The sequence below is a fragment of the Balaenoptera physalus genome, assembly GCF_965194825.1.
Source record: "Balaenoptera physalus genome assembly, chromosome: 11".
Lineage (NCBI taxonomy): Eukaryota > Metazoa > Chordata > Mammalia > Artiodactyla > Balaenopteridae > Balaenoptera > Balaenoptera physalus.
In genome coordinates this window covers 108,561,668-108,576,787 of record NC_138896.1, presented here as the reverse complement: position 1 = coordinate 108,576,787, position 15,120 = coordinate 108,561,668, and the positions used below count along the sequence as shown (strand labels likewise).

The window sequence follows — 15,120 nt, the reverse complement described above, 5'->3', positions numbered from 1 at the left end:
TTACCTGAGAGTTTACAAAACTGCTCCCCTCACCGGGGTCTCCTCTGCACACAGCATCCCATCTTCCCTGTCTGTATTTTTTTATTGGCCACTTCCTACAGCCTGCCCTCTGCCAGACAGTCACCCCCGGCTAAGCCAGGGCGGCTCTTGTTGGTTTTGACTGCTTGACTGCATGAGGATGACTGGGGCTTCCAATCCCTGGGCGCACTCGGAAAGATTTTTCCAAACACACACACACACACACACACGCACACGCACACGCACACGCACACGCATGCACGCAGCCAAAAATCTTCCCAGCTGAGCCAAATTAAATACAGAGGCCTCTAGTTATTTCCATACGCGCAACATGGACTTAAATAAAGCAGTTCTCTGTGGCAGGCTCCAGCAGACTGGGCTGGGCCGGGCCCCAGGGACCCCACCCACCCCCCTCCCGGCAGGGCGGGCAGGAGGCACCGGCTGGGGAGGTGGCTCCAGGGGAGCGAGCGGGCAGAGAGGGGACACCCGGCATGCAGGCCGCCCGTCTGCAGCCCACCCTGTCGGCCAGGGCCTGGCGCGGGGCCCTCTCGGAGCCCGGGACGCTCTCGGCCCAGCTGTCCAGTCCCATCCTAGACGGCGGGCCACCAAGCTGTTCTCGCCCCCCTCCGCTGCCAGAAAGCACTTTCCAAACTGCAAATCATCCAAGTCCTCGCCGACCTAAAATCTTTGTCCCGGTCCCGACTCCCTGGGGCAGCGCCCATGCCCCCTCCCACGGGGCCCTGCCCACCCCTCCCCTCGTGCTCCAGCCTGTGGCGCTCTCCATGCCCTTCCCGGGACACTGGGTGCCCATGACGGAGGGGGCACAGCCCACAAGAGGCCCCGGGACGCCCTGCCCGACAGTGAGCTGACCCTGGGATGGGCGCACACGTTGTGTGTCTGTGTCCTCAGGGCCAGCACATCCTAGGATGAGTGAAGGAAGGAAGGAGCTGATGGTGACAAGAATCACTGCACAGCAGCAGGTGACAGCCACGCGCCCGGCCTGCTGAGCACCTCACAGGGAACTAACTAACCATCCAACAACTTTTTCCTTAATAGATATTTATTCTTTAGAGTAGTTTTAGGTTCTCAGCAAAACGAAGCGTCGAGTACAGGCAGGGTTCCCATACACCCACCCCGACACGTGCACAGTCGTACTCCCATCAACACCCCCACCAGAGCGGCACCTCTGTCACAGTCGGGAACGCGCGGACACCACACCGTCACCCAGAGGCCGCAGGTCACTGAGGGCTCACGCTCGGAGCCTAAGGTAGAGGCACGTGCTCTATCACCTACCCATTTAGTCGACAGAGAAACTGAGACACAGAGGTAATGTAACTGAGCGAGTGCGGGAGGGGAGAAGGGGGGAGGCCGACCAAGGCACCGGGCCGCCGGCCGACGGGCCACGGTGCTTCACACCCGCACCTCTGCAGCCCCTTCCTCGGGAGGGGGAGCCCACCCCCCTTGTCTGCCCCCCGACCCCCTCCTGCCCTCAGGACCTGGACCTGCAGCACCGCCGACAGGCCCCCACCCGCACGCGGCAGCCGGAGCTGGAACGGCGAGGGCCTGGGGAAGGACGCCGCCCCTCAACCTCCTGTACCAGCGGCACATGGCCCTCCCCGGTCTGGCACCCGGCAAGCAGGAGCTGTGCGGCCTCGGGCAGCTGACTAGGCCTCTCTGTGCCTCAGTTTCCTAGCCATAAGATGGGCGTGTTGTCCGGCTCACAGGGCTGCTGTGAGGGCCGCAGGGTAACGCACACAAGTCCTCACCTGGGGCCTGAGAATCAGGACGTGCTCGGGGCTGCGTCGCACGGCGCCCCGGGGACCGGGTGGCTGGAAGGCGGTGGGTGGGTGGCAGTGGAAAGAGACCTTAAGGAGCGGCCTTTGCTCAGAACCAGGCGTCAGACCACGTGACCCAAGACCAGCTCCCGCCTGAGGAGAGTGCGGGGTGCGCTGACCGGGCGGGCACCGGTTCAGAGCAGGAGTGGGGTGGGACCTGGGCACACTGTGGCTTTTTAACTGAATCTGGTTGCGGGCCCTCCGTGCGCCCAGCACTGTGTCAGACGCCGGGGCGGTGGCAGTGGTGTGTTAACATGTTCCTGAGGACCAGAGCAACTCACATTTCCTGAGCACCCACCGTGTGCCAGGCTGAGACACAGTGCTGGGCGGGGGGTGTCAGGATGACTCCAGCCTCCTATCCAGAGCCGGAGCCAGGGTCGGGCGGGGAGATCTGGGGAGGGTGAGGCCGTAAGGAGCCAGGTTACAAGCTGCAGGACAGAGAGGAGGGACGAGGGCCTGGTAGAGGCCCGGGTGGGAGACGGGCTGGCCACGAGGGCTTGGACGGAGCTGCAGTGGTGGGCGTGGATGTCTCTTAGGCCAGAGGAAAGAGCACTTGGAGGCCACATGTCAGGCCACCCAGAGGCCAGGCGAGATGAGAGGCCACTGTGTGGGGAGACAGGGGCGCAGGGGCCACTGCCACCCCACCACCGGGCGAGGGCAGCCCCGGGGCAGCAGGCGGGGCCCCGTGGGGACATTGAGCAGGGAGCCCAGTTCTGCCTGGGGGCCTGCGGGGTGAAGGGCAGTGCCTCGGGCATCCCACCCCACGACCTGACGGAGGGGCCTCGCAGGCCTGGCCTCCCCCGGGGGCCGGCGTCACTCGGGTCTCAAGGCCCGGAAACGGGGCCAGGCTCTGGGTTCCCAGGCTGGGCCACCACAGCCAAGGGCCATTGGAGGAACGCGGATGTGCCCCAGGGACCCACCCCGGCCACACGACCCCTCCACTGCCAGACATGAGGCTGACCGCACGACAGGTCCTTGATTTAAAATCAACAAAATGTCTGGGATCTGCCTCAGAATAATCCGGGAGCAAGGAAGTAAAAGTGCCCGTGGGAGCCACTGTGCCATTCTCTCCACTTTGTGTATGTTTGGAGGTTTCCGTAAGAAAGAGTTTAAAATAGTGCCCAGAATCTGCTGTCCACACCAAGGCCCATCATCTTCCTGGGCCATTCTGCCATTTTTACTGCATGGGGGAAAAAAACCCAAAGCCTGCACATTTAATTTACGGCTTTGAGAAAGTCAAGGCCGGAGGGAACAGAGAAGCCGAATCTGCAGGGCCGCACCTCGCCGTTCTGGCAGCGGAGGAAAGAGCCGTTTCCCAATCACTTCCTCTCTGGCCCCAGCACGGCACTGAGCTACCCTGGGACCTGTCCAGGGTCTACACGGGGAAATAAGACCGATTCATAAGAACCTGGGAGCAGCTGGCAGTTCCTGAACAACTGCCACCAGCCCCTCCGTGGGGGAGGGGACCTGGAGGGCCCTTCTCACGCCGGGTGGCCTCCCAGGCCAGCAAACCTGCTTGTGAGATGCCAGGCCACTAGCCAGAGCTGCAAGGGAGCCACGCCCACTGCGAAGTGGACTCTGTGCTCTCCACACGTGGCTGCTGTGAGAACCCAGTGCTGCTGTTTGGTCTGGGGTGGGGGGTGTCCCACACATTCCTGTCTGCCCCCCGCCCCTTCCTGCCTCTACCTCATCCTCCATCCTTGAAAGCCCAAGCCCTCGCCACAACAAGGCCAGGGAGGGGGAAAGATATACTTTAACCTGAAGACCAAATCTACATTGTACAAAACTTAAATATGTTATTTCCATTCTCTCGCCTCAGTTTCCTTGTCCGTAAAATGGGAATAATACCAGCTACTTACTTGACAAGGCTCTTGGGAGGTTCAAATAGGATAAGTGTGTGTCAGATTCAAAGACCACCCAAATGTCAGATATTACCATTTTTATTCTGTGGCCCATTCCAGTCTGGATCAAACCTGTGCCAACTCCAGACCCACCAAACCCAGCCAAGCCCTTCCCCTTCGCTGCAGGTGCCCAGCTGCACGTTTCCCAGTCTCCGGGCAAAACACTCCACTGTCCATCCTCCGTGGGAGGTTTCAATCCTCAGCTGTAAGCAGAGGCTACGAGCACACGCACAAGCCCACGGGGCGTGCCACCCCTCACCAAGGCTGCGATCTGGGTCCTCCAGTCGCCGCCGCCGTGCACCACGAGCAGCCCTGGCCCTGCCCACAGCCAAAACGAGGGGCCATCCACTCCTGTCGAGGAACAACGCCGTGGAACCCCTCAACTCTGAAAGAGTGAGAAGCTACCGTCTACCAGGCGTTTACATTACACGCTTAAGCACTTTATGTGGATCAACTCATGTAACGAGCTCTTACTGTCACTCACCTTTTGCAAATGGGGAAACCAAGGCACAGAAAGGCTAAAGAACATTCCCAGGATCACAGAGAGTGTGAGGCCCAGGGCAGGGGTCACAGGCTACAGTATCTGCCCCCCAGCCGCTGGACCAAACATCCCCCCTCAGCAAATGACCACGGGGGTCCCGCGGTCTTCACAGAGGTGGAAACTGAGGCCCAGAGAGGGGACGTGACGTGATGCCTGATGCCAGGGCCCCCAGGGACGCCTCCTCTCTCTGGAATAATCAGGATAAATAGTAACACCGACAATGACCATAACTGATATCTACTGAGCTCCTTCTATATCACAGTAAGGCACCATGTTTCACTCGGACGACTGCATCCAGTTGTCACACCACCGAGCCTCCCAGCCAGAGACAGAAAAGCAAACACCGTCTGCTTCCATCTTCCATCTTCAGGCATCGGGAAGAAAGTGCACACGCTGGCAGACAGACACGGACCCTGCCTGGACCACAGCCACTTCGGGAAACCCAGACAAGGAGGCTGCCTCCCAGCTGGGACGCTTTCAAATTTTCCAGTGTTTTTAATGGTCCTTCTCTCCTCCCATGGGATGGAATTCAACAGCCCACATGCATGTGTGTCCCCTCATGACGTCAAAGGCCATGCCCTTGGGCTTCCTCACCATGCCCAGGCCAGCTACGTTCGCACGGGTCCCTCAGCAAGTCAGGGGCAGTTGGCTATTGTCCCTGAGACCCCGTGCCACACCGAGACTGGCCTGGGGGTAAGCGTGCTACCCTCAAAATGCGGCAAGTACTTGGGACCAAGGGCATCCTGCAGCATCCTGCTGGAGTGTCTGGGGAAGTAGCTCTGGGGTCTGTCAAGACATCAGGAGAATGGAGAGAGATGTCATCAACCTGCCTATAGCTGGCACGTTTGGGGACACTCTGGGAATCCTCACAGCAGGGGATACTAGACTCCTGTTCTGGGGTTTGGGAAAGACGCAAAAGGTTCTATTTGCGATGTGACATATTTTGCTGAAGATTATTTAGTCCCAGAGGGAGCAGAGCCTGGCTGTGAGGAGCGCAGACCTCGGAGCCAGGCAGACGGAGTTCAAAGCTCAGCTCTCGGGATTACTGGCTGGTGACCCTGGGCAAGGCATGTGACCTTCCCCCAACTGAAAAATGGGCCCAGCAGAAGCTCTTTCTCATAAACTGCTTTGAGAACTAAGTACTTCATACAGAGTTCACCAAATGGCAACAGCTGCTATCATTATTATTATACCAACCTTTGAACAAAGAGGAAAAAACAATGTCGTCATAGTTTCCCCATCTATACAAAGAGGGAGGGGACTCTGGCTACACCTGGGCCTTAAGTTCACATTAAACTGTCTCCGTGTTAGGAAACTGCAAACCAAGGAAATGAAATGGAAAGAATGGTCCTTTCCATCAAGGAGCAGAGAAGCTACAGCCATGTACGAATAAGGCATTAAAAGCTGTTAAAGTCAGAGCAACTAGGACCAGGCCCAGCGCCCCGTGCAGACTCCAGAAACCAGCGGGAAGGAAAGCAGCGAGGAGTACGCAATGATGGGCCGAGGGCTGCTGCTCCTTGCTGGGCATGTACCACGGGTCCTCAGTCACCAGGCAAAGCTGCACAGGCCCCACAATGTCCTTTGGGGTCCCACTTCACAGATGAGAAAATCAAGGCTCAGACAGGGGAGGCAATATATCTGAAGCCACGCAGCTGGGAAGAGTCAGGACTCTGTGCAACCCCGAGGTCCAGGCCCCGGGGCTCACGGCTTCACACGAGTAATCTGGTTCCCCTACATCGAGCCCAGGGCCTGGCAGAGCAGGTGCTTGGTGAGTGTTTGGTGAGTGAATAAAGGAACACAGGAAGTGTGACGTGGCTGGCCCTGGGGCTGCACACGTCTCTCCAGAGAACAAAGCGCCCTCCGGGCCGGAGAGCGTGTACGTCCACGGGTGCACTGCTCGCCGCAACGGCCGAGCACAAACCACAGCCCGGGGCTCGGGGGCACACGCCCAACCCAAGTGCAGCCACAGCAGCCGGAAGAGCAGCAGTTACCACGCCACGTCCTCCACCACGACTGCCACCACTTTCCCCTCAGGAGCCACTCACGCAGTGGGAACAGCCAGATTCTCTAAGGCCTGACCGATTACTTCTTCAAGAGCTGTAATGGCCTTTAAATTCGTTACGATTTGCTTTTCAAGAACAAATGATATATCACACTCAAGAGCCTTTGCACACCCTCCCCCCGCCCCCCAGGCACACACGGTTCCAGGGCACCCGGGCTATCTCCACAGGACTCTCCCCTGGCTGGGTCCAAACCCATCAGCCCTGTGCCGTCGCCTTGCCTCTGTGCTTACTGGGCGGATATTCCACACGTCATCATCATGCAGAGGAAATTTACAAAAGAGGAAGGAAGAAAATCCAATGGGTCCCTGGTGGTGGGAAGCACCTAGAGCTGACCTGGGCCAACTGTGCGCCTGACCGAGGCCGGGGCAGCCAGCCCAGCGAGGGCTTTTAGACGCCCGCTGGGAGGGCCTCGGGCCCCTCCGTGAACCAGCAGCGCCATTCCCTGTCACAGATGGGGAAACAGAGGTTCGCGGGGTGTGGAAACTCGCATAAACTCACAGAGCTGAGCTGGGGTTTGGAATAACGTCTGTCCGCCTCCCCAAGCCCTTCTTTCCTGACACCCTGAGCCGCCCTGGACCCACGGATTCTCCCGGCAAACCACGATCGCACATTCCAGAGCCCCGCCGGATAACACCCGCACACGTGCACACGTGTATACTGAGCTCCTGGAGCCTGGAGCCCTGTCCACGCTCTTCCAGAAGGACCTATTTGTCCAGTCATCACACTGTTTGTGCAGCCAGCAGTCCTGTCCGTGTTTCTGAACCAAAGCTGTGTAAATATTAGCACAACCAGCTCAGAGTCCGACTTCCTTGGGCGAAAGCCCAAGGATGGCGGCAGGGCTGGCAGGGACCCTCCGCAGGCCTCCATCAGAACGTGTGGGTTCTACTCTGGGCTCGCCTTGTAATACTCTGGTCATGTCCCTGGACTCCCTGCCTCTATGTGCCCATGCAGAAAGGTAGGGTGAGAGAGGCTCAAAGAGCACAGCACCCAGGACAGGTGCCAGGCATGCTGTTGGCCGGGGGGCGCGGCCGTGCCGGGACAGGTTGCCTCGGACCTGTTACACGCTGGGGGCGTCCCGAGGCCTCTGGAGCCTGCTGGGTCCTCTCTGTGTTTAGAGAAGGGGAGATGGCCCTCCCGGAAGGACTCTGCGCTGGGGGCAAGCTGGCCAGCCCAAGGAGCGCCTTGCTAAGCCTCCACGGGCCAGGGCTGGGCTGATCCTCTCCCGCCCTCCCCCAGGCACTCCGCAGCAAATGGGCCCCACCTGCTCGGAGGCCCGAGGGTAAGCTGCAGGCTGGGCCTGAGCAGGGCTTAATCTCCGGGGCACCTGGCCCGGCAGAGACGGAGGAGCAGCTGCTCAGCACCAGCTCTGACCACACAAGGGCCCAAGCAGGCTTCCCTGTATCTGGAAGATTCAGATTGGCTACACGGAGGGACTTCCAATGAGAAGGGATGCAGGACGTAGGAACACGCAGAAGAGGTGGCCACGGACATCCCCACGGGAAGGGTGGCACTGGACAAGTCCTAACGGACGGAGAGACTCCTCAGGCTCTCTCTGCTGGCGACGGAGGAGGCCCAGGCAGCAGAGCGTGCCGACCACCGTGTCCCCGCCAGCCTGTGGCCCCAGGAGGACAAAGACTCTGAGTTCTGCTCACTGCTGTGTTCCCAGTGCCTAGAGCAGGGGCTGCACACAGCAGGCACTCACGCCACAGCCTTGGTGCTGACAACAGAAGGCTCAACCTCAGTGTGCTACCCTGCAACATGGGGACGCGGTACCGCAAGGACGAGAACGCAGAGGAATACGGGGAGGACAGGTGCGCACGGCAGCGGCGCCGGCACGTGTGGGATGTGACTATCATGACTCCCCCCGGCACCATTCTCGGACTGATGCCACTGACTCCAGACAGCTGGTCCTGCAGCTGCAGCCTGCCTGGCCTCCGCCCCAGACGCAAGGAGCCATGGGTCCCTGGGAACCACACCCCACAACCCCACGTGGAGCCTCAGTCCCAGGGCCCCGGCCCCTGAGGTGAGGTTGGGGGGCGCGGAGAGGAACATACGTGCGTTCTCAGCGCAGCTGCCAGACACACACTGCAGAATTTCTGAACTCAGAGATCAAACGGCTGAAGGTGGGCTCCCCCCGCAAGGGGCCTGACACAAGCCAAGACAGTTTGTCAACAAATCCCCTCTGCCCCACAGCCCTGCTCCTCCGGGGGGCCTGCAGACAGCTCAGGGGGCAGCTGTGCTGGCGGGCAGAGCGAGGAAATCGATATTCCCAGCACACACACACTCTCTCCCTCTCCCTCCATAAACACAGGCCCTTGGATGCTCAGCCAGCCACCCGCAGGCCCCGAAGAAGAACAGGGATCATCTCTGGGGCACACGCTCACCCCCGCCAGACTCCATCCCGGGCCGCACCAGACACACGTCAACAGACGCCCCCAACCCCACCAGCGCCCCCTCGCAGCCCCGCTCAGACACAGCAGCAGCCGCACAGAACTCGGCCTTCCTGCCCCAGGTGCCCCGGCGCACTCCCAGGCGAACCCGCCAGAGCACACCCGGGCACCTGCGCACAGCCCCGCACACTCTCCCCGGGGGCCTCCCGACAGAGCGGACACGGGCCCCGGGCCCCGCATCAACAGGCCTGTGCGAGCGCTCCCTGACACCTCCGCCGGCCTGCCGCCAGACACAGCACAGACGCCCGCTGGCCACGCTCCCTCCCACAAACTCCCGGCCCCCTGCGGGCCGCCTGCGCCGGATACCAACTCCCAGTGGTCTCCCCACGACACTCACCCACACGGGCTCCCGTCCGACAGTCGCTGGCGAGCGCGAACGCACAGCCTCCGCCGTTCTCGGGCCGCTTCTGGCCCGCACGCACACTAACGGGGAGCGCTGCCCCCGGAGCCCCCCAACGCCTCGCTCACACGCACTCGGACCCGCGTCGCACGACCGCACAAGCCCACCCCGCTCAGCCGGCCGCCCCGCCCCGGCCCTTACCCGCTGTCAAGCTCCAACTCCAGCAGGGACTGCGTCCGCTCCGAGTGGCAGTGCAGGCACCACATGGCGGCCGCGGCGGGAGCTGGCGGGGCCGGGCGCCCGGGACCCAGGCCGGGCCAGCGGCGGCCGGACCTGGGCCGACACCCGACCGCCCGCACCCTGCCCGCCCGCCACGCGACCACCTCGGGTCGCCCGGCCCAGCGCCCGCAGGTCCGCGCCGCTCTTGACCCCAAGTCCGAGCCCCAGGCCGGCCGAGCCCGCCCCGCCGCCGCCCGCCGCCCGCCGCCCGCCGCCCGCCTGGCGCAGCGCAAGGCCAGGCCGGAGGAATGTGGCCCCGGCGGGGGCGGGGCCGGGGCCGTGGGCGCGGGCGCGGGCGCGGGAGGAAGGCGCGAGGGGAGGGGCCGCGGGCGGAGGGGCGAAGGGCGGGGCCGGGCCGCGGGCGGGAGGGAGCGAGGGGCGGGGCCGCGAGCTGGAGCGGGATTCTCCCAAGGCAGCATCATCCCCTGTCCCAGACGTGGGCCCTCTCCTGGGAGGACTGCGCACTCCCTCCAAGACGGAGCCCCCCAGTAGCCATATGTCCCTCCCAAGCGTGTAAGCACAACAAATACAAAACCCCAAACCAGCCAACTGCAGCCTACTCTGCCAACGGCGCCAACCTCTGCCACTCCTGACTTTGGCCTCACTTTATAAAACGGGGCTTTTGCTTTCCCAGACAGGGCGGGTCTGGGCTCTGACGCCCCTGCCCCGGAGATAGCGGAGTGGGTCCCATCCTGAGGCTGGGGATACCCTTTAGGGGACTTTTTTGGGAGGATCTGATGGAAGCAGCTTCTTTCTCCCTAAGCCCACCCAACCCTTTGCCCTCCCCTCACCCAGAGACAACTTCCAGACCCCCACGGCAAGTTTAAAGTAAGACTAATTAGCATTTTAGAGCTTTTTACTGACATTTGGTCCTCAAGACAACATTGTGATGCAGGTGGAGTTATTACTGACCCCACTTTCCAGAAGAGGAAACTGAGGCTCAGTTTAACCGGGTTAACTCTGAGAGGCTTTGCCTCACCTCCACGGCTCCCAGGCTGCACAGCTCTCCCTGCTAGAAGCAATCATAGCTTGCTGTTCTCGGTTTGCATTTTTTGTATTGTCTGTCCTCCGGCTCCTTGAAGGCAGGCACAGTGGCCACCACCCACACTTGTGGAATGCCCAAATGTAGTTGGGAGACCTCAAGCAGACAGACACGATCAAAACCCCACCTGTCCTGGGCCGCCCCACCCGCAGGTACACCTCCTGAAGGGCCAGGCAGCTGGCAGGTCTGCAGGGGTCAGGAAGCTGTGGGAAGCCACGCATGCAGCGGCATCCGCTTGTGCCCTTCTGACTCTTTCATTTGGAGGGGGTGGTGCAACGGGCCCGATGAGGAGCATTGTTCCCAGATGGGGAACTGGGGCGGGTGGGGAACAGGGGAGGAAGAGGGCTGGGCTGGCCCTGCTTGCGGCCCGGGAAAGGGCAAGCCCTAGCGCCAGTTTAGTGCTCCAGGGTTCCCAGGCGGGAGGGCGAGCAGGAATCCGCAGCCCATCTCCACATGCCTCCTCTTCACTTCTGATGTTTTCTTTGCTACATTAGAAATAAATGAAGACCCGCGAAGGAAGTCCCGCGCGCCGCCTGCGCGGGCAGGGGTCCCCAAGTGGGTCGCGGAGACGGCGGAGGCCTTTTGGCGTTGTTCGACCCCGTGACCGCCGGGGCCTCGACCCGCGAGGTTGGAAAAATTACAGGGTGCCTCGGCTCTACAAACAACCAGCTGGGCGTTTAAAGCCCTAAGTAAAGACGAAATCAGACGCGTGGGAGCATATTTCTTTTAAACAATAAAGGTCATCATTCGGAAAAAAATAAAATAAAAATAAATGAAGACACAGGATGGGAGAAAATATTTTCAAAAAATGCATCAAATAATGGTCTAGTATCCATACTAGATAAAGGACCCTTACAACTCAATAATAAAATGGCAAATAACCCAATTAAAAAATGGGCAAAGGATCTGAGCAGACATTTCTCCAGAAAAGATATATGAATGGCCAATAAGCACATGAAAATTTGCTCAACACCACTAGTCATTAGGGAAACACGAATCAAAACCACAGTGAGGTATCACCTCACAGCCACTAGGATGGCTGGAATCAAGACGGGCAAAAGCCCCTCCACATAGGGTTCTGGAAGGAGAAGACCTTCACATGCTGCATCCTGGCTGGGGGTGGGGAGATGGGAGGGGATATAGTCGATAGGGTTGAAACAGTCCAGTTGGGGAGGAGGGTGGAGAAGTCCCACCCCCACTTGAACGGCCCTCTAAAAATAGGCTGTAATAAACGGAGCCAAGAGAGTCGCCCCTCAGCTGCTGGAGCGCTCCAGACACCGGCTCTGACCGCCTCACGACCCGGATTCTCCAAGAATTCCAGGCACTTCTCCAGGCCCAGGGCCTCACCGCCCGCCAGGATAGTCTTGGCGACATAGTTCCGGCTGGGATTTAGAAAAAGGGCGTTGAGTCTCCCTGTTAGCGTTTGGACTACCAGAGGATGGAGTCCCTGGAAACCAAATGCCTCTTCATTCTCTCGTTTTGTTTTATCTTCCTGCAGAGTGTGCCTTTTGCTTCTGGCTCTCAGTTAATTTCCTCACACATTAATAATTTAAGGAATCGTGAGGCAAGTGAGAAAAGTTCCAGCCTGGAGAGGTAGAGAAAGCCAATTTTTCTGCTGGGCAGAAATGACTAGACTGGGCAGAGGTCTTACACGTGCCATTTGGGCAAATTGCTTAGGCTTCTGAGCCCCAGTTTCCTCAGCTGTAAAGTGAGGCTCATCAGCTACCTCTCTGCTGGCTAATTCACCTCGCCCTTTCCTTTGATTTAGCAAACATGCCTCAGTGCTTATTCCATGCTGCTGTTCTGAGGCACAGTGGGGAGACATTGCCGTGAAAAGTGTCCCTGGGGATGATGTTAGGATAGTCTGGAGGAAGTCGCCCGTAACTCTGCCCCACAAGAGGCTCCAAAGATGAAGGGACATTTAGGCTGGGCTTTGAGAGGTGAGTAGAAGCCCACCTACAAGGCTGTAAGATGCAAGAAGGGCATGAAAATGTTTAGTTTCACTGTATCGTCCTGGGTTTCAGTCCTAACCTACTTGCCTTGGCCCATTTCACACACCCCCCAACCTGACTTCATCCCCATCTCCTGGGCCTCTGACAGCCTCCCGTCTTCCACTGCCTCCTTGATCTCCTCTGACCAGACATGTGGCACGCATGCCCCCAAAGGCCAACCTTTGCAGTCCGTGTCCTAGAGGCCTCCTCCTGTGAGGCCTGGTCTGGCTCCTCTCTCCGACCCTCGCCGCACCTCAAGCAACACTCCCCACTGTGCTGGCTGGTGGCCAGGACTTGGGTTTCAGCTTTCGATGTGACTTTACCCAGAAAGCCACCCTGACTGGCCCCCAATCCAAGTCAGAAACTCCCTTTACATGCTCCTTGCCAGGGGCAGAGGAACTGTGCTGTCCTTGCCAGGCAGAGCTGGCCTGCGTCCTTCTCTGCAGCATCCCCTGTGCCCACTATAGGGCTGGGACACCGAGGTGCTCAGGCAAATCAATCAAATGCAAACTAAGGCCTGGGGGCAACTCCAGCCCCCTGCATGCTTTTTTAAATAAAGTTTTATTGGAACAAAGTCACACTCATTCCATTATGTATTGTCTATGGATACTTTTGTGCCACAACAAAGTTGAAGAGACACTGTGGCTCGCAAGCCTGAAATATTTCTGTCTAGTTGTCCACAGAAAAGGTTTGTCAGCCTGACATAATGAAGCTCCCCTGAGGGAGTTTTGCATTAGCTCCAGGAGAATTCTCTGCCTGTTCAGCCAACCCCCAGTTCCCTGCCTCAGGGCTGTGGATGAGATCTGGGAAAGAGAGTCCAGGTGTCATGCGGAAGATGGTGATCAAAACGATAGGGCCAGGCCAGGCAACCTTCAGACAGATGGCCACAAGATGGGACCATCCACTGTTCGGAACAGATACTTCCAGAGAGAGCTACCTGCCCAGCACAAAGACGCAGGTCCAAGGGTATTAGCTGTTTGTAACAGCAGAACGTGGAGAAGGACACAGGCAACATCTGTCAATTGGTTATGTAAACTGCGGTACAGAGGAGCCCTACGTTAAAAGAACGGCAGCAGCACCGTACACACTTGCAGCAAAAGGTCTGAGACACAACATCGTGACAAGAAGTCCAGACAAATGTGAAAAGTACAGACAATAAAACATACAGAACACTAGTATGCTTATGTAGCATAATACGCTCATAGACTGTTTCTTTTTCTTTTTTTTTTTTTAATTTTTGGCTGCATTGGGTCCTCGTTGCCTCGCGTGGGCTTTCTCTAGTTGTGGTGGCGAGCGGGGGCTACTCTTCATTGCGGTGGGCGGACTTCTCATTGTGGTGGCTTCTCTTGTTGTACAGCACGGGCTCTAGGTGTGTGGGCTTCAGTAGTTGTGGCACATGGGCGCAGTAGTTGTGGCTCGTGGGCTCTAGAGCTCGGGCTCAGCAGTTGTGGCGCTCGGGCTTAGTTGCCCCGCAGCACGTGGGATCTTCCCGGACCAGGGCTTGAACCCATGTGCCCTGCATTGGCAGGCGGATTCTTAACCACTGCACCACCAGGGAAGCCCTAGACTGTTTCTTAAAGGAGACCCAAGAAACAGGTACTGGTGGTTGCCTCTGGGAAGGGAAACGGGGGTTCCAGAGATTCCTGGGGACACGCCTCTGCCCTCTAAGCTTGGGACACAGGGTGGGAAGGAGGAAGGAGCACTTTAGAAATACAGTGTTTGCAAAATTTTCGATAATTTTTTTAAAAAGCCAGGGAAATGAAGAAATCCATAATAGACGTAACGATCCAAGGGACTACAGGCCTTCTAGCATCTTCTAGACTGGAGCCAGAGCCAGTCCACAGAGACCCCAAATGCCAGACTGTACCGAAGGTGCCTCTTGGGCCACTCTGTGAGAGGCTGTGTCCTATGACAGCCATAAAAACAGGCTGCGGTCAAGCCCATCCGAGCCTCCCTCCTCGTGTCTGTTGATCACTAATAAGTTACTCTTCTCATCACTGAAACGATCCTCCCCATGTCACAGCCGCAGCTCTGTGACCCTCCCTCCGGCGCAATCCTTCACTCCACAGACAGGGAAACGGAGGCCCAGAGAGACGAAGGGATGAGCCCAGGCGTGCGGCCAGGTCCTAGAAACAGTGGCCCTGACCCAAGCGTCCTACCTCCCAGGCCACAGGCCCCCACTGCTGGGATGGCATGGCAGGGATGGGGACTGTCCAGCAGACAGCCTGGGCGTGGGTGAGTTGTGGGTTCCGTATGGCATGGAACGTATTCATCTGAGCGTCGGATGCCATGGGAAACCACAGACACTGCCCAGAACAGAGAACTCTGTAGCGTGACCTCTCTGGGAGCCCAGTCAGCCCCCCAGAGGAGAAACTTCCCAGGTAAATAAAGCTGCTCTTATTAAGTGCCAAGTTATTTTTAAAATTTCAACCAGTTTTCATAGAAACCTCTGCAAATCACGGACTTCCCTGATCTTACTAAACAAAGTAAACTAAATGACCCTGGGATAACTTATCTTGGGAGCCTGGGGTCACCCGGAGGTGGTGTAGGGTTGTTTACTGTGAACCAGACTATTTACCTGCTCAGGTACTACCTTGGTGACATCTAGCCCCTGACTCTTTCCAGCCTCATTCCCAGCTACCGTCCCTCCCATACAGTGA

General features: G+C 58.6%; 1 protein-coding gene across 16 annotated transcripts in view; it reads right to left on the bottom strand.

The window, feature by feature from the left end:
- IQSEC1 (IQ motif and Sec7 domain ArfGEF 1) overlaps positions 1-15,120 on the bottom strand; it is a 330,464-nt gene that overhangs the window by 57,653 nt on the left and 257,691 nt on the right. For 2 of the 16 annotated variants that reach the window (XM_082413922.1, XM_082413919.1), the window contains exon 1: positions 9,350-9,648. The exons of 13 other annotated variants lie outside the window; for them this stretch is intronic. In XM_082413922.1, the coding sequence (XP_082270048.1) occupies positions 9,350-9,414 (65 nt within the window). In that variant the 5' untranslated portion in view covers positions 9,415-9,648. Of the gene's footprint in view, positions 1-9,349; positions 9,650-15,120 lie in introns of those variants that run through there. One more of the 16 variants, XM_082413927.1, reaches the window with a different exon arrangement.